General features: G+C 47.3%; 1 protein-coding gene across 1 annotated transcript in view; it reads right to left on the bottom strand.

Moving 5' to 3' along the window:
* Positions 1-27,922, bottom strand: part of HYDIN (HYDIN axonemal central pair apparatus protein) — a 347,254-nt gene that overhangs the window by 76,044 nt on the left and 243,288 nt on the right. The window contains exons 40-52 of the mRNA XM_043599622.1: positions 25,225-25,436; positions 20,211-20,348; positions 18,306-18,489; positions 15,881-16,022; positions 13,058-13,220; positions 10,711-11,334; positions 8,498-8,719; positions 5,550-5,758; positions 5,150-5,332; positions 4,139-4,258; positions 1,340-1,499; positions 1,063-1,235; positions 235-433 (exon numbers count right to left, since the gene is read on the bottom strand). Of these exons, the coding sequence (XP_043455557.1) occupies positions 235-433; positions 1,063-1,235; positions 1,340-1,499; positions 4,139-4,258; positions 5,150-5,332; positions 5,550-5,758; positions 8,498-8,719; positions 10,711-11,334; positions 13,058-13,220; positions 15,881-16,022; positions 18,306-18,489; positions 20,211-20,348; positions 25,225-25,436 (2,729 nt within the window). The remainder of the gene's footprint in view (positions 1-234; positions 434-1,062; positions 1,236-1,339; positions 1,500-4,138; positions 4,259-5,149; positions 5,333-5,549; positions 5,759-8,497; positions 8,720-10,710; positions 11,335-13,057; positions 13,221-15,880; positions 16,023-18,305; positions 18,490-20,210; positions 20,349-25,224; positions 25,437-27,922) is intronic.

Here is a 27,922-nt window from a genome sequence, read left to right as displayed (position 1 = left end):
GCTCTCTGTTCTTGGCACCAGGAAATCAGCCACGAGTGAGACTGCCTTTATGGAGCTTACAATTGTGTGCAGAACGAGACACCGTGGGTTGATGGTTGTCAAATGGGGATCAGTTGGGAGCATGTAAGAGGGAAACCTGGCTGTGGTTGTGTGTGGGTGTGTGTATGTGTGTCTATCAGGGAACCCAATATGTACACATTTGATGACCAAGTCTGAAGATAAGTGAAGCCTCACCTCCAACCGGATCACCCTCTTGATGTTGACAGGTTTGGAGGGCAGGAAGTGCACCTGAAGGCTATACTCAGCCTTGGGGGGGATGGTCCCCTGCATGGTGGACACAGTGAAATCATCGCCCAGGTGCTCCAGGCTGGTGACCCGCCAGGCCACGGGCAGGGGTGTGACATTACGGAGAAGAACTACCTTGGATTCTTTTCTGCAGGGACCAAAAGAAATTTTGTCAGTTTCAAATGATTCTGATTTATTATGGCGGGTCAGAAAAAGCAGTTCTGGTTATTTCAATCCTTGCTTAGTTCACTAACCAGTGTTTATCAGGTAATGGGACCTGGTGTTAACAATCAAGGAATGCAGGATAGGATACATATCATAACAATATTCTCTTCTAGTAGCCCCAGAAGTAAACATTCTATTTAGAATAATATGAAGCCAGTGAATGAATATGTTAAGTTCCAGTTTTGGTCTAGTATTCTCTCTTTATGCTCCAATTTCTAGACCAAGGATTCCTAACCTTTTAGGGTAATGGACTGCTTAGAGAACCTGGAAAAAAGTGAGACCTCCTTCTGAGAAAACTGCAAATATGCACACAGCTTGGCAATTGATATTGGGAATGGGGGTGCTTCCTGAACCCCACTGAAATCAAGTTAATTTGTGAACTGAATAGGATTATTAACCCTTTTGGCTTGCACAGGACTAGAAGTTTCCCAGGAAGCAGACTTTCAGTGCTAAAACTAGAAAAGTCCTGAGAAAATCGGGATGAGTTGGTTGCCCTAGAACTAAATGTTCTTTAAATTCCACTGCAGTCCTCGTATCATCCAGAATTCTGACCTGTGCAGCAAGAGCCGATCAAAATGCAATTGCCTGGGTTCCAGCTCTAGTTCTGGGCGGACCCCTTGGCAGCTTAATTTGAAGACCGCTGGCTCTGGGTTCTCCTTGATGCAGCAGACAATGCAGTCGTCAAAGACACCAACTGCAGTAGGGTAGGCCCATATGTTCAGCATCTAAAGGAAGAGTCAAAACAAAATACATTTATGCTGAGAACAGCAAGGTGTCAAATTTCCCAAGAAAGACTTGCCCTGGTGGATTTGTTTCCAGGTGACAGTACCTGCTTCTCATTGGGTTTCAGAATCATGTTGATGGGCTCCAGGAAGTAGGTGTTTGCTTTGACATCATTCTGAAAGCAGAAGAACACCTCTGCAACCATTGGTGAATTGTTCAGGATTGTCAATGTTTCCATGTTGCCTGGGAACAAGGATGACTTGTACCTGTAAATGAACAAGAATTAAGGATGTGGCGGGGGGGAGGGGGCGCCTGGGTGGCTAAGTCGGTTAAGTGTCTGACCCTTGATTTTGGCTCAGGTCACCATCTCACAGTTCATGAGTTCAAGCTCATGCATGATGAAAGCACAGATCCTGCTTATGATTCTGTCTCCCTCTCTCTCTGCCGCTCCCCTACTTGCTTTCTCTCTCTCTCTCTCTCTCTCTCTCTCTCTCAAAATAAACATTATAAAAAAGAATTAGGGATGTGGATGTGAGCACTGACTGAGAGTTCAGGTGGAAAAGGAGATTGTGGGGTGTACAAAGGGTAGTATGGTTCACTGAGGCAGTAGCGTGGCAGCTAAGAACACAAGCTGTGCACTTGTGGGGACTCGTGGCTATGACCTGACCCCTCTCCCTGCAAGCCTTGGTCTCCTCATCTCTAAGAGGGGAAGATAATACTTGTTAGGATTTCTATGAGTATTAAATGCAGTGGCAGCTATCACGGCAAAGAACTATAACAGAACCAGGCAGCTCTAACCTTCCCAGGGCTTATCTTCCCAGGAGGCATGAACCTTTGAGTAACTTATTATTTCACATCTGTCTTAGAGATGACCTCCTTTACCTCCTTCTCCTAGACCTGTACAAGATGCTACTGTTGTGACGTGCATTCATTTGGTGTGGTTCGTATAAGGCTGTTTCTGTTCCTTCGTGTCTCTCCACAGAGTTGAGAACTGTTGGCATTAGAAGCTGCTCAATTAATGGCACTGAACAGAAAAGGAATCACAGAAGGTACAAGGAATGCCAATGAAGATGCTCATCATCAGAGGTCAGAGCACAGGTCAGGAAAACAGAATCACCATACTCTTCACTGCTGCCCAGAAACAGTCTGAAAAGCTTTTGGGATAGACAGTGATAAAGTAAGGAAGGAGAGCAAATGGCAGAGACCAAGTCAGGGTCATAGAGACAGAATTTTCTCAGTGTCAACACCAAAGCGGGGGTGACCTTCATATCTAACCGTTCACCACCACCATCCAGCACTGTGCTAAGTCTCATGTGTATTATCCAGTTCAATTTCACAAATCTGTGGGTGGGTGCTATTATTTTCCCATTTTGCAGATGAGAACATTGAGGCTCAGCAAGATTTAAGAAAATAAATAAATAATAACCGATTGTACCGGGCCTTGTTTCTGGGCCACTGTAATCCTCTCCTTCTGGACCAGCGCTGTCTGGCCCCAAATTCTGGTTGGTTCCACCACTGCCAGAACACATGCCTCTCTGAATGGCCATAATTTCCCTGACTTCTGACCTTGGCTGCTTTGTACATCATGTCCATCAACCTGACCCCCCTCCGTCTCTCTCTGAAACCCTTCTATTGGGCCTTGAAGATCCACTCCATTGTCAGCCAACCCTCCTCATCTGGGCTTTCTGGTCCAGCCTCTTAGGAAATAAACTCCGGGTATTAAGGGACTGGAGAACAAAGAGGGCTGGTTAGTTGCACCAAGTCAGTGAGAACACAAACATTCTCAACTTATCACAATCAATGCTAGACTGAATTAAGACGTGGCTAGAACTGGGTCCAGTTTTGGTCTTAACCTCCCTGCCTACACAATGGGAAGTTTGTATGTGACCGAACAAACTGGTCTCACTAGAAATGTATGGCCATCATCCTCACCTGGGGCACCCAATTTTGCCTGACAACTTTAATCTGTTTCTCTAGTATTCTACCTCCCCAGCTTTCCACAAAAACTCTTTAATCTGCTCTACATTTTCTCAACAATTTTATCTTCCCTCCACTTCCCTCCGTGTTAGGGATGACCTTGAAAATGTGTCATGGAGAAAATAGATGGTTGCATGGGAACCTTCTCACTGTTTCGACCAAATCTGCACCTGAAGCCATCTGCCTTCCTCTCTCCTAGTAGGAGGTGGTGGCCCCTCTTCCTGGCAAGAACAGCATCTCTGTATCCCACTGTGTAGTCTCAGGGAGCTGTACCACTGATGGCCCTTACTTTCTCTCAAAACTCTGACCTCTTCCTCCCTGTGTCCTCTTGGCATCCCAACATCATAAGAACAACAGTGTGTGAGCAGTGTTCCCTGGACTCCATGTCTCCCTCTCATCCTTGACTGCCTCTCTTTCTTCACAGTCAAGCTTTCCAAAGAACTATCTTCACACTCTATCTCCCTCCTTTTACCAGCCACTGACTCCTCAACTCACTTTGCTTGGGTTTCATCCTCAGAAATCCCTAAAAGGACCCTTGCTAAGGCCCCTATGGTCTCCATGTTGTTGAATCCCACGGATGTCCTCTGAGAACAAAAACCACAGAGCTTATTCCTTGCTTTCTGTGGCTACTAGCTATACTTCCTAAGCATCTCAAACAACATATCGCAAAGTCAACTCTTGATCCTACCCTTTCTCCAACAAAACTGGTCCTCCTCTGGGATTTTCCATCTGGGAAGATGGTGTCCGCATTCATCTGGGTGCTTAGTAGGAACTCGGGGCACAAGAACCCAGTTCTCCTGATTTGTGGCTCAGGGCTAACTGGGGCAGCCTTATAAAAACTACATCCACATGGCAATCCTGCTTTGCACTATTATTCATGAGTCCAACTTGGAGTCTGAAATCTGTTTTGAAATAATGGAACACTTACTTATCTCTTGATTTTCCACAAAGCAGTGGCCCGAAATAAAACTTCTCCATGCTCATAATATACTTCTTAAAGATGACCTCATTTGTCTTCATGTCTGTCTTCCGCTCAGGAAATACCACTCTGAACACAGAGGAAGAAGAGAGGAAGAGAGGCTCTCTGAGTGGAAGGTCGATGCCTCCACTTGATGTTTACATGAACCCAATATTCCCTGTTCAGCAAAGGGTTCAGGTGTCTGGAGACAGAATGATTCTTAATTTGAGGACCTGAGTTGAGCCTTTGGTCCTGTTCCCTCCCTCCCACCATCCCTGGGATGATAGAATGGTTTGAACTTGAGAAAAAAGATTCCCAGTGGCGTCTTCAATAATGAGGGGCTGATGATAGAGCTGAGCTAGATTTCCTGTTCTAGGGTGCCTGGCTACAAAAACAACCCCTATGGAAAACTAGTTCTGGACATTAGCTAGCTTCTGAGTTCCTTGTCCAGTGTGGCCTCCTGGCGAGAGTTGCAAAAAACGTCTTCCTGGTGGACAAGCTATAAAAGGCCTCTTCTCCTAGAGGGGTTGTGTCACTAGCTTGCTCAGCCAGGTGACTTTATGTTGTGCATAAGGGGCGCAGTGGTGTTTGGTAGCTTATGTTGTGCATAAGGGGCGCAGTGGTGTTTGATAGCTCAGAATAAAAGTCCGCTTGTGGACTTTCACACATTTAGTGATATTACAGGAGAAAAAGTCTGATGGTACATACCGAATCTGCCTAAATTAGCTCAGTAGTTAAATAAGCCAACTAACTCACCAGAGGAGGACATTTTGCCGGCCTGACATCTACTGACGTGCTCCATAGCTCAGTTTCATGGCATATGACATTCCTGTGGCTTTGTAAGTGTCCAAGACACTGATGCCCAGTACAGCTGGCAAACCCAGGCCCACATTGGTAGGGAGAGCTACCTTGCTCAAAGTGCCACGTGGGAAAATGGAAGTGTTTCTGTCAACTCTCTCTTTCAAAGTACAACGGACTTACTTTGGGTCTTGGCAGATGTACGGGTAACTGCACACGCCTCGGCAGTAAAGCTGGTACTGGCGGTGAGTCCCAAGGATCTCAAAGTTAAATGTCTGGTCAAAGTTCCCAAGGTCAGCAGAAGAGAAGTGTATTCGTAAGGTCACCTCACCGTTGGCTGGCACGATCCACCGGAAATGGTTCAGCCTGCCAACGACCATGGGGCTTTTAAAGAGAGAAGGCTTCCTCTGGGGCAGGAGCAGGCAGGACAGCTGCCTGGGAGGTGTCCCCGCTTGCCAGGGTTGGGCACAATCACGCAGAGAGTCCCGCAGGCAGGACGGCCCTTCTCCCCTCGGGCACTGTGTCAGCCACACCCTCTATTTGGGCTTCAAAACTACCACCCCCGGGTGGTCCAGAGGCCCACCTGGTAAACTTCTCCTGAGACAACTGCCCAGAGAAGCTGTTCTGCTCCGTGTCTGACAGGGGGGCAATGGCTCCAGACGTTGCCCCAGAAAAGACCTTCCTGCTGAAGGCCATGCGACGTTTGTCCTTCTGAGTGTCTCGGACCTGATCTGCCTTTTCTTTCAGTTTCTGTCTGCTCCCCTTGGAGGAGGTGGTCTGCTCCTCCTGCGCCTTGATTAAGAACAAGCACGAGGTCTTAAATACTCATCTGCATACACATGAACAGAGACAACTACAACATGCCTGCTGTCTGGGATGGCCGCGCTGCAGGTCCAGGATGCTGGTGGCTGCCTAGAGCAGGGGAGGGCCCAGCCAACTATCCGAGCAGAGAAGAGGAGTAGGCTGGGGAGGAGTCCAGAGCTTTTCCTGGCATCCCATTCCCCGAGGAGGAGGCCAAAGCCTAGAGAAAGCTTGAAGCTGCAGGGGATATGCTCCCATATGCATTTTGTTGTGTTTTCTTAGTACCTTTTACTCCACACCCCTCATCTCCTCCCAATCACATTGATTTTGGGACAGACCAGACCCGTGTTCTGATAGAATATTCCAAACTCTGAAATTTTCTGACTATTCTTAGAGGGTCATTTCACTTATTCCTTTATTCCCTGTATTTTTTGTAAGACAAAAATTAGGCTTCAAAGCTTGATTTGATTCATAGAGGATGCGGTATATATCACACTCCATCATAATGAGGGACAAAATGCCATGTCGACCCATGATTACAGACGCAGTGTGTTCATGTGGCTGGAGTGCTGCCCGCCAGACGTGGCCACGGTAAAGTGGGCTTTTCCTTTTGCAGCTGGCTAGTCACCTGTGGGATGATGCTCTGGGCTCGCGGTGCGCATCTTGTTCCCCAACAAAGTACTGCTTTTTGTTTTGTATAAGTTGGTGCTCCTCAATTAATACTTTTCTGGGGATAACAGAATAGTGTTTTTCTTTCTTTTTTAAAAAAAGTTTATTCTTGAGAGAGAGAAAGAGAGCATGTGTGCAAGAGCTGGGGAGGAGCCGAGGGGGGCGGGGAACGGAGGGTCAGAAGTAGGCTCTGCATTGACAGCAGAGAGCTCAATGCGGGCCTCAAACTCATGATCCGTGAGATCATGACCTGAGCCGAAGTTGGACGCTTAACTGACTGAGCCCCCTAGGCGCCCTGTGTTTTTCTAATTCTACTCTTCTTTTTATAGTTTTAGTTGCCATTCTTCCAGAATGAAGAACTTTCTTCTGCTAATTGGGGATGAACTAGAGTTCCTCCTAAAATGGTAAGTTAAAGAATGCTTAATCTTTTTCTGTTTGCGGCTCATTTTAAGGAAAGAGTTTGGTGTCATAGTCACCTCTGATGTTGGCAATTTTTTAATCTTTTTTATTTGGATTCTGTTCTAGAAAGTCCTGCTTATGCATGCTGCTGATCTCAGATGATGATTTCTTTTTTTTCTAAATGTTTATTTATTTTTGAGAGAAAGAGAGAGAGAGAGAGAGAGAGAGAGAGAGGAGGGGGCAGAGAGAGAGGGACAGAGGATCCAAAGCTGGCTCCTCACTGACAGCAGCAAGCCAGATATGGGGCTTGAACTCACGAACTGTGAGATTATGACCTGAAGTCAGATGCTCAACTGACTGAGCCATCCAGGTGTCCCTCAGATGACAGTTTCTTATTTGTAAATAGCAGTTTGGGGCAGTCTCTTCACCTAACTGAGCCTTAGGCAGAGCCTATAAGTGATTTTATTTATTTATTTAAATGTTGTTATTTACTTATTTATTTATTTTTTTGAGAGAGAGACAGAGCATGAGCTGGGAAGGGGAAGAGAGAGAGGGAGACACAGAATCTGAAGCAGGCTCTAGGCTCTGAGCTGTCAGCACCAAGCCTGATGTGGGGCTTAATCTCATGAACCGCGAGATCATGACCTGGGTGGAAGTCGGATGCTCAACTGACTGAGCCCCCCCCACCAGGCACCCCCAGGTGATTTTATTATTCTTGCTGGGGTGTATGTTTTGTAGGAGGCTGTGTGGAGAGATTCAAATTTGGGGCCACCACACTCCTCTGGGAATAAAAAGCCCATCTATAGTTCTTAATATATATACCTTCTGCATATTATTGGTCAAATCTATTTTTCCTTTGTGATTTATTCTATTAATTACATATCTATTTTCTTTTACTTTTATATGATTTCATTTGGATTGCTTATATTTTGAATTTTTTAAAGGCTCATTGATTTATTTTGAGAGACAGAGAGAGAGAGTAGGGGAGGGGCAGAGAGAGAGAGAAAGAGAGAGAGAGAATCCCAAGCAGGCTCCATGCTGTCAGCATGAAGCTCGATGCTAGGTTCAAACTCACAGTGAGATAATGACCTGAGCTGAAATCAAGGGTCGGATACTCAACCGAATGAGCTGAGGTGCCCTCAGATTGCTTATATTTTTAACCCAGCTGGAATTAATTTTACCGCCTTGTGTCAATAAAGAGATAAAAAGTGAGTTTACCAAAATATCTAATCTTCCCTTGATAAATTCTTTGGTAATCTGTCCTTTTTCTAGTGCTGTGTCTTCCCTTAATTCGTGTCTGTTGATTCTTGTATTCTCATGCCCTGTGTGAACTACCTTAGCTTCCCAATACATTCTAATATCTTTTTTCTAAAAGAGCTGGTCTTGCTTAATTGTTTCTCACACATAAGCTTCAGAGCAATTCAACAAGTTCCCTAGACCATCCCACGGGGGCTGGAAAGGGTGGAAGATGAGAATGAGCCATTTTGAGAGAGGCTCATGCGGGGTCCCCAGGCAGGATCCCTGATGAGTCAAAGGCAAACACATCAGTGAGCGTGACAGCCAACGCTGTACTCAATTTTTGACCATGTGGAAAGTGGCCTCTGTCTGCCCATCTGAATTCCTGCCAAGATCAGGAGGGCAAGCAGCTGGCTTGCTCCTTACCTTTGCAGAGCTCACAGTGCTTGAAAGCTCTGGTTCTGCTTCCCCTTCTCTTTTCTCCTCCTGCAGGGAGAGCTCTTCAGGTGGTGGCATTACAAACACAAAATGCTTCAGGATTTCTGTTGTGGCCGGAGGCAGCCGCTTCAGGGGGTGGGAGATGATTGAGAATAAGGCCGGAGGTGGGATGGGTGGGCCAGAGGAACCCAGACCCAAGATGTCCAGGATCTAAAGGAAAAGCCCATGGTTAATTTCCTATGCACAGGGTAGGGTTCCCCCAGCTCCTCCCTGAGTGAGCACAGGGTGGTTCAGACCCTCCTGTCTTTTCCTCAACATTCTTGGGAGATGCCCCTGCTATGCGCATCTGTCAGGGGAGGGGTGTGAAAGACCTCTGACACAGCTGTGTAGGTTTTTCTAGATCCCCACACCCCTAGACCAGGCTGGGGCACTTGCTGTGGCTGCACGCTCCCTGTACCTCTCTCATCATGGCCCTTGTCACCCTTCCGTGTCTGTCTCTGCAGCTGGATGTTACATAAACTCCACTGGGACAAGAACCAGGACAATATAGCACAGGGCCTAGCACATAGTAGGCACTCAAAACTATGTTTTACAGACTAGCTCTTAAGGCTCTGATGTCTATAGTACAGAGTTGTTCCATCTGTTTTCAGATCCCGTGTTAATTGTTCTTTCACCTTTAAATGTTCTTTCCTTCTAATGCTGAAAGATAGGGTCAGAGCAGGTCAAATATGGCAAAGAAAAAAAAAGCCAAGGTTCTGGGAATGGGGTAAAGGATGGGAAGGAAGAGAGAAGTCAAAAAGAAACCAAAGAGAACATTCATTCCTACAGCATTCTCCCCTTCTGCTCTCATATATATATACTGAAGGAGCATCTTCCAGAGCAGATGCCTTTAAAATTTAGCAGCAACTTCCTTCTCAGCATGGAGCACCTCAGAATAAGCATGCTATCTCTAGATTTGTCATCATCACAATGGTGTTACAGCCCACCAGAGCACCCGTTCTGTGGACCAAATGGGCTATTAGGCCAAGCAGGCAACAGTCTTCGTGGAATCCTGGGTTTCTAACCTGCAGGGCAGGTGGTTAAAGACCTAGTGCTTAGCTAGCGTTAACTCCCAGGGTTTGAATGTCTGCGAGGGAAAGGAATGAACAGTTTGCACCAATTGTTAAATTAATAGAGCCAGGGTTAAAGAACTTTATAACCAACAGTCTAACCTGTGGCTTGGAGTGTGGAGAGAAAACAAAAAGGCAGGCAGATCATCTTGGCTATAGTACTGGAGCACAAAGCAAGATGAGAAGATGTTCTTTTTTAAAAAAACATAATTCTAGGGGAAAAACGGCCATGATGCCTTATCTAAGGCTGAGTGGAGGCGGAACTGTAAAACCAGTGGTGTTGTGTCCTCCAACGGTCTTCTGCCCTTTGGCCCACCTGGCCTGCTGCTGTGGGGCCAAACCACACCCTAATGTGCCCCCTTGCGGAATTACCCGTGTCCTCCCATTAGCCCTTACCTGCCATACATTCCTCCCAGGCTCTGTTCTCTCCTTGTTAAGGTTGTGTCTAATTTCTTATAGACGAAACCAGAGATCAGCAAACTGTGTCCCCCTGCTCAAGTCTGGCCTGCTACCTGCTTTTGTAAATGAAGTTGTATTGGAACAAAATCATTGATTTATATGTTGGTGGTGGTTGTGACAGAGACTGGATGACCCGCAGCCTAAACTATTTGCTTTCTGGTGCTTTACAGAAGTTCTTCCTCAGACAAAAGGCTATAGTAACCGTCTCCTTCAAACCATTACCCAAGAGGCTTCTGGATATGCAATATTTTCTAGGGCCAAAGGCTATCTGATAAATAGTATGATTTCTGTCACTATAAGAACTTGTGGGAACAAGATTTTAAAGTAGTTGAGCCTCTTGCTTCACCCTACAGCGTATCTACCTTGCCAGCCTGCAACACCAGTATTATCGATATTAAAAATCAACCCTATAGACAGTTTTTTATGAGGTCAGATAGAGTAATTTAGATCTGTGGAGCTTTCTATGGATTTTCACCTAGAAATAGGTCCTTTTAGCCATTGTTGTCTTATATCCAAGGGATTAATCAGAGATTAACGGAATTAAGGGGATACAGAAAGAAACACCTTAATGGTAATTAGTACAATACCTGCTACCCCATTCATTACATCTGCATCCTGGAAAAGAGTCTGTACCTGATCCCCTTTGGGAAGCCTGTCATTGTCCAGGGCCTGCTTCCAGCTCAAGCCTTCCATGTCAGGTGTCTGGATGTTTATTAATGGCACGCCTAGATCCTTCTTCCCCTCATGGTCCTCCTCCCCATCAGCCTCTCCTCCATCGCTCCGCTCCTCCAGAGCCCGGAGCTTCTCCAGACGCTCCCTCTCAGCCTTCTCCCGCTCCTGGCGCTCCTTCTCGGCTCTCTCCTTCTCTGCACGCTCCCTCTCCCGGTCCTTGCGGCCTCGGCGCCCACCCGAAGGAACCTGGCGCTGGTCATCAGCCTCGTGGGGTATGTCCTCGGTGCCCATGTGTTGCAGCAGAATGCCTTGCTTCCGGTCCCAGTACATGAGGATGTTCTGAACATCCTTGAGAGTCAGCTCATAGGTCTTAAACTTGTGGGCCAGGTGCTTGTCAGCATCCTTCAGGAGGTCCCCCTCACTGTCCTCTGGCTCCTGGACAAGGGGAGACCCAACCATGTGAGGGTCTGCCAGTTGGTTCCTTCTCTTCTTTGTCAGTTCCTCCTTCTCGGTTAACTGCTCCCTGATGGATACTTTCCTTTCTACTGCATCCATCTTGACATCTAGTTTGGAAAAAGTAGGAATCTAGGAGGCAAAACACATAAAACATGCTTAAAACATTTCTTTACTGGAGAACAACAGCATAAATGAGAGTAAGAGGATATTGTGTTTTGAAAGAAGGCCTCACAGAGCCCCAGGTGCCTCTTATAGACCCAGGGGCTATGTCTGTGTCTGTGTCATCTTGGGGGGTCCTTGTTAAAATATCCTCTCCACGGTCCTTCGTGGGGAACAAACAGGAGTTTAAGAATTTGGCTGTGCCCTGGCTTTTAAAAAATGCCTATTTATTTAATTAACCTGGCCTAGAGAAACCAACTTCATTCTTTTTCTCCTGCCCTTTTAAACTTGCTTTGTGGGCTCTGATTTTCTTTCCCTCTGGATGGAATCCTTGGGGAGGCCCCAGAGGTTTTTTGTTCATTCTTTGATGACATGAAGTCTAGCCGAATGTTCACTGCCTGCAGAGCAGCCCAGAACCCCCTTTCCTGCTGAAAGTGCGCCTCCTCCATAAAGCTGGGCTCGGAGGCAGGCTCGCTGGGTTGGCTTCCCCCTTGCCTCAGCGCCTCACCGTACCACTCCTCTGTCTCATCTCCAACTCATCTAGGAGGTCAGTGCTGGGTAGAGCTGTCCCCTGGAGGGGTCACTCACCTAGTTGAGTATGGAGGGGAGGGGCTTGGCTACTACTGTGTCTTTCTCCACTGTCAGTAGAGTCACTGCCAAGACACTGAAAGTTCTGTCTGGACAACAGATTTCAGGCAGAGGACTTTGTGTGGAAGGAGCGGCCAGAGAGGGGCAGGGAAGGCTTGCCCTTGGAAGGTTGCAGGAGCCCAGCACAGAGCAGCCGGAGGCCAGGCACAGCGGAGAGTCCAGGCCTTCTTGCTTCTTGTGCTTGGTTCTGCTCCCAAGCCTGGGCCGTTTCTGCACGCTCAGACCCTGCTCCTTCCTGAGCTCTACCTGACTGTGGCCACTGAAGCCTAATTCCTCTGCCCTTGTGTCTGCTCAGATGTGGTCACTGTGCCTTGCTCATCTACTGGGACCAGTCTGCATCTTGTCTGGGAGTCTGGCTTGTCTGGCTTTAGCTTCACCCTCAGAGCATCCAGTGCTGAAATAGTCACTGTGACCACCAGCTGGCTAGCTACCCTCCCGGTCTGTGAGCACCACCCTTGGTGCTGTGTTGGCTGTTCTGCCTTCCTGGGTCATGGCCCCAGAGATGTGACTGCTAAGCTTGGCAGGCTGGTAAACTATCACTAGTTGTCTGCAAGGACAAGCTTATGTTGCAGTGCCTTCCTTGACCATTGTCAAGATAAGCTGTTGGTTGAACACCGGGGATCTACTGACTTTGTGGCTTACTGAGGCAAACTGTGAATACCAGCCCATTCAGCACCATCCAGGGGACTTACGGGGAGGGCGGGGTACAGTGGAAAGTACAATGACTGTGGTCAGACGTAATTGGGGGAGGTCTGATACCCACGACTTTGTCTCTTTCAACCCCAGGCAGGGTTCATGGCTCTGAACCTCACAGGGTGGGAGGGAGGCCAAAATGACAGAATTACATAAAGGGCAGCCAGGGATCCTGGCACACAATCAGCCTGTGACAAATGTTGGCCCCTTCCCTCCTACTTTCTGCTCCACTGCAAAATCCAAACAGTATCAGGTCAATTTTGTGGAAGGGAAAGTACTGGATTGATGGGCTGGTTACAATGTATGCTCTCTCTGTTCTGCTTCTTGCTAAGGAGCAAGAGAGGGTTGTTACCTGCCGGTTTGCTGTTTGAGATTTCTTTGTGGGAGGTTCCTCCTTTACTGGTCCTTGCTTTGGCCTTTTGACCTTCCGTTTTAGCTCATCTTCTTCCTTTTGCCGCTCAAGCTCCTGCTGTAACTTCTTTTCATGCATCTCCCTTGCCAGCCTCTCCAGCTCCCTTCATCAAACCAAGCAGAGAAAACAGAGTTTAGAGCCTCTCCTGTCCACTCCCCCTAACTGGGAGTGTCCAGTGGAGGGACATGGGCAGAGATTTCTCGGGCATAAGAAGAATGAAATGCAGGTAAAGAATTGTGGGTAAATAATGTGGGTAAATAGGAAGGAAGGAAGGAAGGAAGGAAGGAAGGAAGGAAGGAAGGAAGAAAGGAAGGAAGGAAGGAAGGAGGAAAGACAGGGAGGGAGGGAAGAAGGGAAGAAAGGAAAGAAAGAAAGTAGGGTCTCTGAAAAGTCATTCAGCAAAACTGAGTTGATTCAAACTCAACTAAGAGGAACTCTCAATCTGTATATCAATCTTCTTTCATAGGAGAGCAAGGCAAGGGCTGAAAATAGCTTGATGTTAGCAGTTTTCAAAAAGTAAGTTGCAAAGATTGTTCTGATATCAGTTCAGATGTGGCTCAGCTTCCTATACTTGTTACATCTAATGTTCAGACAACATTAGAACAGAAACAGTGTTTTATTTATTTATTTTTTAACGTTTATTCACTTTTGAGAGACAGAGAGACAGAGTGTGAGTGGGGGAGGGGCAGAGAGAGAGGGAGACACGGGATCCGAAGCAGGCTCTAGGCTCTGAGCTGTCAGCACAGAGCCTGAAGCAGCGATTGAACTCATGAGCCATGAGATTATGACTCGAGTCGAAGTCTGATGCTTCACTGACTGAGCCACTCAGATGTCTCAAGAAATGGTGTTTTAAACAGCAGTCCCTGGGGCGCCTGGGTGGCTCAGTCGGTTAAGCGGTCGACTTCGGCTCAGGTCATGATCTCACGGTCCGTGGGTTCGAGCCCCGCGTCGGGCTCTGTGCTGACAGCTCAGAGCCTGGAGCCTGTTTCAGATTCTGTGTCTCCCTCTCTCTGACCCTCCCCCGTTCATGCTCTGTCTCTCTCTGTCTCAAAAATAAATAAATGTTAAAAAAAAAATAAAAAATAAATAAAAAATAAATAAATAGCAGTCCCTAATGGCTAGCTTGGAGCCATGGTGGTAGATCTGAAAGCCACATTCCTTTCTTTTCTCTGTCCCTTCCTGCTATGGATTCAGCTGGGCCTGCCCTGTTGCCAGTGGCAGAAGGGGCACCAAGGCTGGGACACCAAATATAAACAAAAGTGGAGGGGACAGCATTTCTGAAAGTACAAAACCCATCTGTTTTCATTTCTAGGAATCCCTGGTTGCTCCTGGTTGCTGTGATTCTCTATCATCCACTGTAGCCAACTCATCATTACTAGGTGTGTGTGTGTGTGTGTGTGTGTGTGTGTGTGTGTGTGTCTCACACAAACAAGTCATTGCTGAGCTTTGAGGATCAGATTTATATTTTCCAAGTCCACTATGAAATAAATTCCTGAAAGCAATGACCTGGATGAGAAAGAAAAGAGATTCCTTTGGAATCCCAAAGCTAGTATTTTTATACCTCTGGAGGACTGGGTTTGTTTGTTTGTTTGTTTGTTTATTTATTTAAATGTTTATTTTTGAGAGAGAGAGGGGGGGAGGGGCAGAGAGAGACGGGGAGAGAGGATCCGAAGCTGGCTTTGTGCTGACAGCATAGAACCTGACGCAGGGCTCAAACTCATGAACTGTGAGATCATGACCTGGGCTGAAGTCAGATGTTTAACTGAGACCCAGCCACCAGGCAGCGCCCCCTGGGCATTTTTACAAGGGACCAGGCAGATGAAGAAATGAGGGCATACCATGGGGGCAGAGAGGGCATAAAAGCTCTTTTGGGGTCAGTTGGAGGAGTCTGGAGGTGGAAAGAGACTATGTCTCTCTACGGTAGGGCAAGTATCTTGGCTTTGCCAATGTGTGGAATTCTATGGAGGGTAAGCAATATACCCTCCTCTCTCAGCACGTTTGAAGGTCTGAGGGCAGAAAGGACATATATTCTACTGCTATCTGAGATAGCTTGAGTCTCCTGGGGCCCATGTGGTGTGGAGGGGATTCAGTCTTTCCTGTGTGGTTCCCAGTGATGGGCACAGAAAGTGGCTGAGAGACTGCCCAGGGTCTCTGGTGAACTGTCCAGGCCGAGGATCAAGTGGGAGAGGCGGTCAGAACTCAGGGCACAGATAACACCACAAAAGGCCAAGATAATGGCTGGGGAAGGAGAAATGACTGAGTTCTGGGGAGCGACCATTAAGCTTATGTCAAGAGAGTGGCCCCTCAGTCACCAGCTGTGGACACCTGAGCACAGAGGCTGATGAGCCACACCTAGGGGGCAGTTGTCAGGAGAAGATTGTGGGAGCTCTGGGAGAACAGAGGGGCCAGAAGTCCCCTGCCATTATATCATACAACCTTCCCTCTAGTGTCAGATGTCCTCCAGAGAGAAGGACGGGGAGGACAATGAAAGAAACCCTGAAAGGCTGCAGCAACCAGTCCCCTTGATGGTCAAGGTGTTTTCCTGCTCTTAGCAGGTCATCTTCCTGTCTCCCTTGGTCTCACTGCTCCACCAGAAGGTGATCCTCCTGTGTCTCCCTTGGTCACGCTGCTCCCCAGAAGGTGACCCTCCTGTGTCTCCCTTGGTCATGCTGCTCCCCCGGAAGGTGATCCCAGTCCCCAGGATGGGCTGTGTGTTACTCCCGGGGGGAACCACTTCCAGCCTGACTACCCCTTGATTCTGACCTCTTCTTCCTTTCCCGGAGGGCCTGCCGAACCTCTCGATTGAACATGATTTTCTCCTCCTCTGTCATGGCATCATATTCTTCCTCATCCATATTTTGGAGACGCTCCTTCTCTTTCTGAAGTGCCTCCCTGCGTTTGCTCTCTGTGGAGGAAACAGAGAGAGGAAAGTGACTCACTCACCAGCCTTGGCTGCAGGGCCCTCAGTGGCTCAGCTCGCAGCCCACACTTGCTATGGAGGGTCTACGCCAGGGCAAGGGCGGCTCTGGTGCTGCGGGGACATTCTTGATCTGTGGTGGGCCTTCCTTCACTCACACAGTTCCAAAACTGGTCTCCATCTGTGCTAGACTGAATAGTAGTTCCAAAGATGTCCATGTTCTAATCTCCAGAACTGTGAATATGCTACCTGGTGTGGGGGAAAGGATTTTGCAGGTGTGATTAAGTTAAGGACTTTGCACTGGGAGACTGTCCCGGATTATCCGAGTGGGCCCAGTATAATCACAAAGGTCCTTATAAGAGGGGTGCAGGAGGGTCAGGGTCAGAGAAGGAGATGTGGCAATGGAAGCAGAGGTCAGAATGCTGTGAAGTAGGGACCATGAGCTGAGAAATGCAAGTGGCCTCTAGAAGCTTGAGAAGGTAAGGAAATGGATTCTCTCCCTGGAGCCTTCAATGAAACAGAGCCCTGTGGACACCCCGCTTTAAGGACTTCTGACTTCCAGAAATGTAAGACAGCAAGTCTGTGTTATTTGGAGGCATCCAGTCTGTAATTTGCTACCACAGTGATTGGGAAGTAATATAGCACCCACGAACTTCATACACTACAAACATATGTCGCCAGAGTGCTCAGGGTGACAGAACCATTTGCAGACCAAGGGAAACCATTTTCCACACCCTACAGATTCCAGGTCCAGAAGCATGGTCATGCCCAGCACAAAGGCTCTCAGATTCTTTTCTACAACTTCCACTTCTTGTAGGCCTGTGCTTTGGGCTTGGAGATGTGTATCTGAAGATCCTTCTCTCACACTTACCAAGGGCTAGGAACAGATAAGAATCAGGGTTCTTCCTCCACAGGCTACCATGCGGATCATATAGGCAACCCTCTAAAGCATCTAGGCCCGTGCCTGGCAAATTCATAAGTGTTCAATAAAAATTAGATTTGAATATAATAATATTGTTACTGGATGCTGCCTTGGGACTTTTTTCAAATGCAGAAGATTTCAGGGAGAGGAGCCCATAATGCAATGGTGAAAAACCTCAATCCACAAGTAAATGAAAAAATGAAAAGAGATACTTTATTTCAAGTTGATGGTAACGGGGACATAAGCTTTCTGGAAAAGCAGGAAGTCGTAGGCTGGAACACTGCCAGGGATTTTCTTCCTAATTTTTCTCTGGATGAGAATGTAAGGAAGCAGTCTTTAAGTTCTGTTTAAGAAGTAAGAGAGCTCAAGTTTGTAATTATTTCCTTAATGAAAAAGCACTATGATTTGCTTGGATTTTTCCAGAAGAGAGGTAAGGCCAAGTAAGGAAGGGCAGTCATGTCACCAAGCTGAGGCCAGAGCAGGAGTCTGCCTCCCGAGGAAAGTGTCACCTCCTCCCTTGGGGACCAAAATTTGCTAGGTCTGCTTATGACTAAATTGGGAACTCAAGCTAACATTACTCTGAATGTGTGTGTGTGTGTGTGTGTGTGTGTGTGTGTGTGTGTAATTTTCAACCACTGAAATTTTTTTCAAGCTACTGTTGTAATGACAGGAAAAAGCAAGGTTTCAGAGTTATAAAGACCTTACTAATTTGCTGTGTGATCTTACACTGTTGATGTCTCTGAGCCTCCTTTTCCTTGTCTGTAAAAGGGGGACAATGATCCCCAGAGGGTTACTCTAAGGATTAAATAACCCACAGTGCCATTTAGAGACATTTCAAGTGTACAGAATGTTGGCTGCAGTGCATGGGACACAGGAGGTTAAGATGTAGAAGCTGTTTTGTCAAGTTTATCAGCACTTCCAGTGTTTGCAGGAAATGTACAGTCCCCTTAAACAAAACCAACAAGCTAATCAGTCACCTGAGTCAGGATGGGACTTGTGATGTGTCCCCCATGGGTTGGTTGTGATTACAGGGACGATGAGAAGGGATGCAGTGTGATATTAGGGGGAAGGGAAACATGTCTGTTACAAGAAGAGCTGGCTGGGTCCATTCCCTGTCCTGTAGTCTCCCGACAGGTCAGCCGCACCTCAGTTCCCTCAGGTGCAAAGTAGAAATAAGAACTTCTGGTCACCTTACAGGGCGGAGGTGAGCACCGATGACATGGCAGATGTAATAGTTTCATCTGCACAGTGGCTCAACGTGGTGGAGAAGCATTTCAAAAAGTGTAAGGCTCTGTTGAAAGGGCTGTTAGGGCTTGGGAAGGGCAGCCCAGAAGAGTACGGGGCCTTACCTTCTTGCTCCTTTTTGGCTTTCTCTTGGGCCTTCATGACTGTGTAATCCTGGGCCATGTTGATTACGTAAATGTGCTCCCGGTTGCCGATGGCCTTCAGCAGGCAGAGGAGAGCCATAGCCGGGTTCCGAGCAAAGAGGGTCTCAACGCTATCAAACACCACTCCGCGGAAGCAGTCACTCAGCTGAAACCAGAGCGAGAAAAGACAGTAACTAAGGCCACAGTTACCGGGTTCTCTATGGAGAAAGTTGCTTGTTCTTTCATGGGTGGTTTTACTGGGGGCTGCAATGGTCTCTGCTGACCTACTGGGCCCCCATGTAAATGCCGCTAAACCACCCTTCCACCTGCTACATTCAACATGCTGTTATAAAATTTGAGAGAAAAATAAAAATATTTTATCAGTCATGCAAGAGCTTTATCATACGTATTTATAGAATAAAAGATTTCTCCTATCTCTACAGAAATAAGGAACGCAAACTAAACGTGAAAGTGAGGGTTTGGGCAGGTCCATGAGGAATAGGCAGAGAGGAGGGAAAGGCAAGGTATCCCCCCTCACAGAGTAACAGCAAGGGCACCAGTAACAGGTGGGCCATTCAGATCTTTCAGTGGCGTTACTGCCTTGGCGTGTAACGATCTTGGTAATACTAACCACTGAGGAGCAGCCCCTGTTGTACATCAGTGTTACTCAAAGGGTGGTACACAGACTGGCCACCCTTGGCCAGGAGCTGATCACTACCAGTGTTTGATGAGACCAGAATCTTGTGCCAGAATGTAAATCAATGACATCACGAAAAGCACTATTTATTTCAGCTGCTGTTTTTTTGTTTTGTTTTGTTTTTTTGTAGCAAGACTGTCGATGAAGGAAGCCACGCAAACTCTGTGTTTCATCAAAGACCAGTACTTCGAGCAGCACTGCTCTGCTGGCTTACTTTGGGCTTTACCAGTGATTTAACCTGGGTACACGAAACACCAGCACGCTTATCAGCCCACCTTGCTCGGGTCAGCTGAGAGTGACAGCACTGTGAACACAGTAGCCATCAAACCTTAACCTGAGTAATTTCCTGTCATGACATCTCCTCTTCTGGGAGCCACAGGTCGCATTTTGTTCTATTGAAATGTGCAACTAATATCGTGGCCTACTTTGAAAAAGCCGAAGCCAATGGACAACTCCAGGACCTGGTGAGCCGTTTAGCTCTCTGCAAACCATAAGCAGCAAACAGGCTTAGGGGTGTCCTCCCAAATCCTGCTGATCTTGTTTTCTTTTCTTTAACTGTACAACGCTTATGAAAACAATTTTTTAAACTGGAAACGGTTATTGTGTTTTTTGACTTGAAAAGCAATGTGTCATTGTAAAATAATTCAGAATATGAACAGAACTAAAAATCCATTATCCTGCTATCCAAAGATAACCACAGTTAATACACTTTCAGAGTTTTTACTGTTTGTATGACATACATTTAGACATATTTTTATAGAAATGCAATTGTGCTGTACATACTATTTCATAACCTGCTTTTCTCACTTAATACATTGAAAACAGATTTTTACAGCAATTAATATGGTTCCAAATTCTAACTTTCCATGGCTCCATGTTATGATTTTTTAATATACCACTGTAGGGCTGTATCATGAATCTGATTTTTTTTTTTTTTTAATATGTAACATGCTCAATGGTCCTTTAAGGAGAGTGACTTCAGGCAGCAGACTGTGCCAGGGCCAGTTGCCTAACAAGAGCTGTCAAAAGGACAAGAGCAAATGACTGTTGGGGGTGAAGAAGCCCACCTTTCCTCTCCAAGACCCCTGGGTTCTGAGCCGCCATGGGTGGGCCGTGGATCGGAATCTCAGGTCCCAGTGCAGGGATGGAGTGTGAGCCGTGCAGCTCTGGGCAGGTGGGCACGGACGTACCTGTATGCGATCAGCCAGGATCTGGGTGAATAGGTCCTCAGGGAGCACACAGCTCACGAGCCCGGTCTCACCTCCGATACTGGGGCTGACACTGAGCCGGCGCTGTGCGGGCCCCGAAGGGAGAGGGCTGGAGGAAATCTGTCGAGCGGGAGAAAGATCAGGAGTTAGAATCCAGCTTGGTGTCCCAGCAGCTCTCATACTTACAAGCCATATGACCTCGTGGAAATCGTATAATCTCTCTGGGCCTCATTTCCTCAACTGTAAAATGGAGATTGCTTTGTAAAATGAAAGGTTTTCCTTGAAGAATTGCCTAAGCTTCAAGTGGGAACACTGTGAAAGGTGCTTTGTATATGTACACATTTGTTCATTCATTCAACAAATATTGGGCACCTATTAGGTACAAGGGGTCCCTCTAGCACTAGGGATACAACAACAAACAACGCTGGCAATGTTGCTGCCTGTGTGGTCCTTATTTCAAATAGAGGAGACAGAAAAGGAGCAGGTGAATATCCAAATCAGTCACATAGTCTGAGATAGTGACAAGTGCTAGGGAGAAAAGAATGAGGTAAGGACATAGAGAACGGTGACAGGGTTGGACAACAATATGAAAGAATGAGACAAGATCCTGAGAGAAGAGTCTTTCTGTGAGGGAACAGCAAGCTCCTTGCACACGAGCGTGCTTGATGGGCTCTGGGGAGCACGTGGGAGCCCAGTGTAACTGTACTGAGTGAGTCGGGAAGAGGGGAAGAGGGTCGGGCTTAATTCAAGTCTAAGGCATAGTCAGGGCTTGCAGACCCCAGTAAGGAATTTGGATTTTATTCCAGGTGTTATGGGAAGTTGTTGGCATGTTTTAGGCAGACAATGATCTGAGTTTTATTTCTGAAAGGCCACTGTGCCTGCTGCATGAGGTGAAAAGAGCGGAGGCGGGAAGACTAGTTAGACATCTCCATGGTCAAGGCAGGAGATGATGGTGGCAGGGACAAGGATGCCATGGTGGAAGTGGTGGGAAATGGCTGATACTTTCTCTAACATTCCATCCCACTAGGACTTGGGATAGGATGTGAAAGAAAGAGGGGAACCAAGAATGATCCCTTGGGTTTTAATCTGAGCATATGGGAAAATGGCAAAGTCATTAATTAAGAAAGAAAAAAAACTGAAGGAAGAACAACTTTTTGCCTTTTTCTGTTTTGGGTGAGGGGCAAGAGTCACTTTTCAGACACATACATTTTGAGATGTGTTTAAACCATTCAACAGAGGGGCGCCTGGGTGGCGGAGTCGGTTAAGCGTCCGACTTCAGTCAGGTCACGATCTCGCGGTCCGGGAGTTCGAGCCCCACGTCAGGCTCTGGGCTGATGGCTCAGAGCCTGGAGCCTGTTTCCGATTCTGTATCTCCCTCTCTCTCTGCCCCTCCCCCGTTCATGCTCTGTCTCTCTCTGTCCCAAAAATAAATAAAAACGTTGAAAAAAAATTTTTTAAAAATAAATAAAATAAACCATTCAACAGAGATAATGAATGTGAGTTTGCATGTGTGAACCTCAGCTGGGCAAGAAATTGGGGTTGGAGACAGAAATGTGAGGGGCACACGCATCCTGAAAATATTTAAGTACTTAATAAACTGGATGAGATCACCTATAGAGAAAAGGTAGATAACGAAAAGAAAAGAGCAGATGACTCAGTCCTAGCCTATTCCAAAAGCCTATGGATCTGGAGGATGTGGAGAAGCTGCAGGAGTAGGGGAAGTCCTGAATGAGGCAAAGGGGAAGGAGAAGAGCGTCGTGGTGTGCTGGCCAGAAGCACGTCCAGGAAGAGGACTTATCAGCTGCTGTGAGGTCATGTGAGGTGGGCGACAGAACACAGGCCACTGGATCTGGCAAGATGAATGCCAGCGACCTTGAGAAGAGTGATCCGTGGGGTGGTAAGGACAAAGGCCTCACTGGAATAGGTGAAAGAGAGAATGGGGGTTGAGGATGAGGAGGGAGGCATGCAGCTATTCTTGGGGGCAACAGCCCTGAAGAGGAGTTGAGGGACAAGGTAAGAGCTGGAGGGGGATCTGTGATGTCGGGACAGTGTTTTTAAAGATGGGAGGTAATAAAGCATGCATAGATGCTGATGAGAAGGATCTATAGGGCAAAAAACAAATGGGAGGGAAAGGGGGTGACTGCAGGAATTCAGCTCTTGAGTGAGAAGGGGTGGGGTCCAGTGCACATGTGCAGGGCCTAGGATGAGAGCAGGGGCAGTGACTCTGTGGCAGGGAGGGTGCAGCCTGGCTCGTTGGTCTGGTGGTGGGAGAATATGGTGATTGTCTTCTCATTGTTGCTGCTCCCTCCATGGGTCAGAAGAGAGATCATCAGCTGGGAATGAGGAAGAGGAAACGGTCTTAGGGGTTTGGAGAGTGACGACCACAAGAAAATAGTTATCTTGAAGAGATGGATGGCAAATTTACTAGGGCAGACCAAAGGTCCGCTTGAGATTTGTGGTCTTAATTTTTAAATAAAGACCACTCAGGAGAGATGAAGATTGTCTCCAGCTGTGTTCAGCTGCTCTGCATGGAGGAGGTGGAGAATCGGCTGAAGTTTTGCTTGGAGAGTATGAGGAAGGGCAAGGGGGCAAGGGAATGCCTAAAGTGACAGACACAGATAACAAACCAAGTAAGATGGGGAGTGAAGGGGGTGGTAGGCAGTGAAGATGTGGACTGGAGTTTTGGATGGTACCAGTTACTTCTCATAGAAGTCATCTGGAAGGTTAGAAGATGGTAGTCAGGATGTAGGATGTGTGGTCTAGAGGTCTTGGAATTTATGGGTAACGATGAACAAGTTCTTGAACATGACCATGGCAGTGAGGAGCTGAGGTGGGCATGGGACTGAGAAATGAGAGTGTTGTATTAAATGTCATTCAAAAGATAAGAATTTCCAGGGAGTGCTCTCCCAGAACACAGTGATGTATAAACAAATGACCTTATATTACAGTCATATCTTTATTATGTGACATATTATACATTGCTTTCCACTTGCAACATAAATAAACTTTAAGTCATTGGAGAGTTCATGCTTTAGGAGAGCTTTAGAAAACTGAAAAGCCATTTGTGGGTGGAGCATGCCAACAGAGTGACTGTTGTCCAAAGCATGAGTCCTGTCACACTGGAGCAGTGTGAGCAGCCATGTGGGCAGGGGTGATCTTGAACAGGCTCTGAGTTCCCTATTTATTGCAAGGGGATTGGGATCAGATTTAGTGTTTTCTGCTGCCTTTGATATATTCTAAAAAGCCTTGCTTCACTGTCCAGATGGATGGAACCCAATCAAAGAAAATGATTCCCTGTTAAATATAAATGACACCCTGTTTAATACAAATATGAGTTTTAATTCATCCATAAATACCATATTTGGTCTTGAGAAAGAGGGTTAAATGATGCTGCAAAAGAAACTGAGTCGACGGTTCCAATTTTCAAGATGTTAGAAGAAGGAAGGACTGAAATGAAGATGAGAGGCATTATTTGGCACAAATTCACCCCCCCCCCCCAGAGTGTCCCATCCAACCTGCATACTTCCTCTCGTGAGAAGACCTTGGCTTCCATTCCATCCACCTGCGCCATCCAACATGTGGGTCCTCTCCTGCAAGGGCCTTCACCTCCACTCTGTTTTCTTCAACAGCCTCCTCTGAAGCGCCCACCTCTCCCACTCTCCCTACTGCACTCTTGGATGGTAACAAGACCCACAGACTCTTCCTCGAATCCTGTTTCATTCTGCTGCCCTCCTCTTAATTCCTTCTCTCCATATACTGCACTTCCCATATACTACTCTCAACTCCCTTGCCCCTTGTTCTGAGCACACTCGTGCTCTTGCAATGATGACTTCTCTCTCTACCTCTGAATGACTGCTTAGGGAAATTTTGAAACAGCGAAGTTATGCCTTCCTGTCTTGGCTGGAGAATCAGCATTCTAAACTGTCTTTTCTTTTGTCCACCACCCATTTCTGGTTCTATTCCTCCCGGTGGACACATCAGTGCTTCGCCACTCTCCTCAACCATGCTGTGCAACACTAACCTCCTCAATGCTTCCTGCAAAGACTTTGCATCCTGCACACGTCTTAGAGCCACTCAGCAAAGACCTTCTCCGACCTCCGCTCTCCACCTGCCTTCCTCACACGCAGCTGTATCTGTTTTCACCTTTACTGACTCCAGAAGGAGCTGGCCCCCGTCCCTTTTGACTGTGCTTAGTCCTTTCCTCCCTGTCTCCTCCAGGAATCTCATTCCCTCTTGGGTGGATTGTCACCTTACACTCCTCCAGGAGCTCTTCTCCTTACAGACCTGCTTGTGCCTCCACCTCCTTTCAGAGAAACAACTCTCTTAACCCTAAATTTCCTCCTCTAACAACTAGTCTCTTTTCTTGTTCCTTGAAACATCTTGGAAGCCTACACTCACTTGACTCCACTTTCCCCCTGACAACTCATCACCTACCACGGTGCCCTCCACTGTCTGGCCACAGCACCTGCTATTCTGCCAAGATTGTTCTCAAAGTCCCTTGGCTGAGGCGCAAACTTTCTGACTACTTTATGACCTTCCATGACCCCTGTGCAGCCCTCCCACAATTCATATGAACGGTTTCATCCTTAGCATTCCTTTAGTATTAGACTGAGCCATATGAAATTGCTGTTCCAATGGTTGAATGTTGGCAATTTCACGCGGTTCAAGCCAATTCCTTTTACAAAGCTCTTTTGTCACCAATCTCATTTTATTGCAAATATTTGAATGTGTGGTTATCTCCTTCATCAGACTCTTTGGGCAGCTTAAGTGCAGCGATTTTGCTTTATCTTTATTTTGTTAGCATTCAACCCAGTGCCTATAACATTAAAGTCACTTGCTGAACGCCTGCCAGATGACCTCTCCTTGCAGGACCTGCACCATGAACCTGGTGAGGGCCCCCACAGCAATGGCATGATGCTGACATGGCTGAGGGGTTCTGAGGAGAAAGGGCAGGAGGAGGGATCCCACCCCTCTTCCGGGGCGCCCTGGTTTGTACCTGTGGCGTTTCGGACGCATGCTGGTGGTGCTGCTTCTGAGACCCAGAGCCATGGCTCTCCGCCTTGCTTTTGGCAATCATCATGCTCCCACGCATGGTCTTCGCCGATTTCATTTCAGGGGACAGGGTAGATTCTGAGGTAAACTTGCCCAGGGTCTCACTGCTCAGATGTGTCTGTCCCACAGCAGTTTGCCCTGAAGCAGCGTCCTGGGCTACACAGAGAGAGTGGGTTTATATTAAAAGTCACCTCAGGATGATCAGGAAATAATAGCGGGGATGGCACAAATCCTAGCGGGGTTGGTGTGATTCTCTTGAGGAGCACACAGCCGTCTCCATCTGCAGCTGGCTGGGAGGGGCTGGAAGAAGAGGCTACACACGCCGAGGCTGGATGAGGACAGGCGAGTGGAGAGGCTGGACTGGAGTCCAGGGCTCTTCGCTGCCCATCTGCCCAGTGGGTCCCATGTTAGTCTGCCCCACTTCCTCTTCCAGCCCCGAGGGCAAGCATTTCTGAAACTGCTGGTCCACTGTAGCCCTGCCTTGGAAAGCTGACACCTCAGATGGGGTAATGCGGTTGTGCGCTAGGCAGCCTCCACGTTTTCCAGCTCAGGAAGACTTGCTAAGACTCCTTATTCCTTGTTGGCCATTTCCGCAAATAAGCCCTCAGAACTCCCTTGAGAGCTGTCACTATCCTTTGTCCCTCTGTCCCTCCCCTGAGAGCTGGTTATAGGTACAAGGACACCATACTGCACCTGGGGGTGTCAGGGGTCAAAGGGAATGAGGCCACCAGTGGAACAGCTGTACCAACATTCTGTTGGTTGGTCCCTCGTTCATCCAGGTCCTGTTACCCCCGGTGCCTCCAGGCTCTACCTGATTGTGATGGCTCCAACCTCTTGCCACCTGTGCCCACTCACTTCGCCATGAGTCCTATGCCTCCACGGCCGCTCCTGCCTCCACTGATGGCTGTAGGGTCTCTTCTGTGCTGTCCCCATGTCTGTCAGCCTCCCCTGCCAGCAGCGTCATCCTGCCATATCTTACAAAGCCAGCTCTTCCTGATATAATACTAATAAGGGTTTTCATTTCATCTCTCATTTCTTTCAAGACATCATCATCTCACCTCCTTTTTTCCTCACTGCCCAGCTTCTAAAACAGTAGCGTGGACCACATTTGTCCAATAGATGTATAATGTGTATGCAATTTAGATTTTCTAGTAGCCACATTAGAAAAGTACAAATCGATTTCCATGGTATATTTAACCCAATCTACCCCAAATGTGATTATATCAACAAATTTCTACCTTGTTATTTTACAGTCTTTTTTTCCTCCTACATCTTCAACTCCCATGTGCCACCCCCTACCCCCTGCCTGAACTGCCACCCCCAAGCAGCACATTTCAATTTGGACACCCATGTTTCAGGTGGCTGGTGGGTACTGCATGGGACAGGGACACACAGGGTTAGATTTACCACTTCTGCTTCAGGACAGCCTGTGGACCCCGCAGTGAACAGCAAGTGTAGGTTTGGGTTTAAACCCTCCATTGAAAGGCCTTTCTCCAAAGCGCCCAATGACCTCTGAACTGTGACCCACAGTGGCCCTCTCTCAGGGCTCATTCTATCTGTACTTCCAGCAATCTATGACTACATTCATTCATTGATTTGACACATTTTTGGAAGTATTTACTCTGTGTCTACTCTGTGCCAGGTACCAACCCAAGGGCTGGGAATGCATCAGTGAAGAGAACGAACACACATCCCTGCTCCCAGCTAACATTCTGGTGGGGTAGGGAGACAGTAGCATAAGGAAGTCAAGTAAATGGTATATGAACCAGTGATAAGGCCTATGAGACAGACAAGGCCAAGGTGCCCAGTCCCAACCAGGGCACTGGAGAGGTGTGCAAACCCTTCTTGCCCCTCCCGCCTGCAGCTCTGTTTCCTTGACTTCTCTGCATCCTGCTCTCCTGACTGCCCACCCTTCTGACACTCCCTCTGCCTTCTCGGCCTCCCTGGCTTCTCCTCTACCCACACTCCTCTTAAAATATAAGTGTTCCCCAATGTCCTGTCCTGCCCTTTCCATCCCTCTCCTCTTTCTGGAACTTTCTGGGCTGATTTTCTTTATTCCAGCAGGTGCACCTCTTACTTTCTTGAGGAAGACTCCCCCCATTATATCTTTAGCTTGACATGACCTCCTCAGGTAGGAAGACCAAATCCACAGTTTCTTATGGGACACCAATACAGCTCCAAAGACCTCTGAGAAACGTAGTTTAATTGACAGAAAAGGAAACAAAATCTAAGAGAACCAGAATTATGATGTAGCTTGGGGTTCCCACTGACGGTAGCTGAAATATGCCATCCCAAAATATGACTATTAGAGTTCAGGATATGCCACCTCAAAATACGCTGCTTGATTTTGAACTGTGGGCACTTGAAAAACAGCAAATGTGGGGAGAAGACTTCTCTGACCTTCTCTTATCTGTCTAAAGACAAGTGTCCAAAGGGAACTCAACTGTCACAAATCCCCACCCTGGGAGTTCCATCCAGCAGAGTGGACTGACTCATCACAGGAGAGGAGACACGCTTGTCATTAACTACCGTACCCTCGTCCATTGTTCTGTGGGTCCATTCATCTTCCCTAAGACTCATTTGCTCTCCTCTAAGAGGACTACCTCCCTCCTCTTCCCTGTGAAGATGGTATTTAATTCAGA

The sequence above is a fragment of the Prionailurus bengalensis genome, chromosome E2 (assembly GCF_016509475.1).
Source record: "Prionailurus bengalensis isolate Pbe53 chromosome E2, Fcat_Pben_1.1_paternal_pri, whole genome shotgun sequence".
Taxonomy (NCBI): Eukaryota; Metazoa; Chordata; class Mammalia; order Carnivora; family Felidae; genus Prionailurus; species Prionailurus bengalensis.
This window is presented reverse-complemented; position numbering and strand designations above follow the sequence as displayed.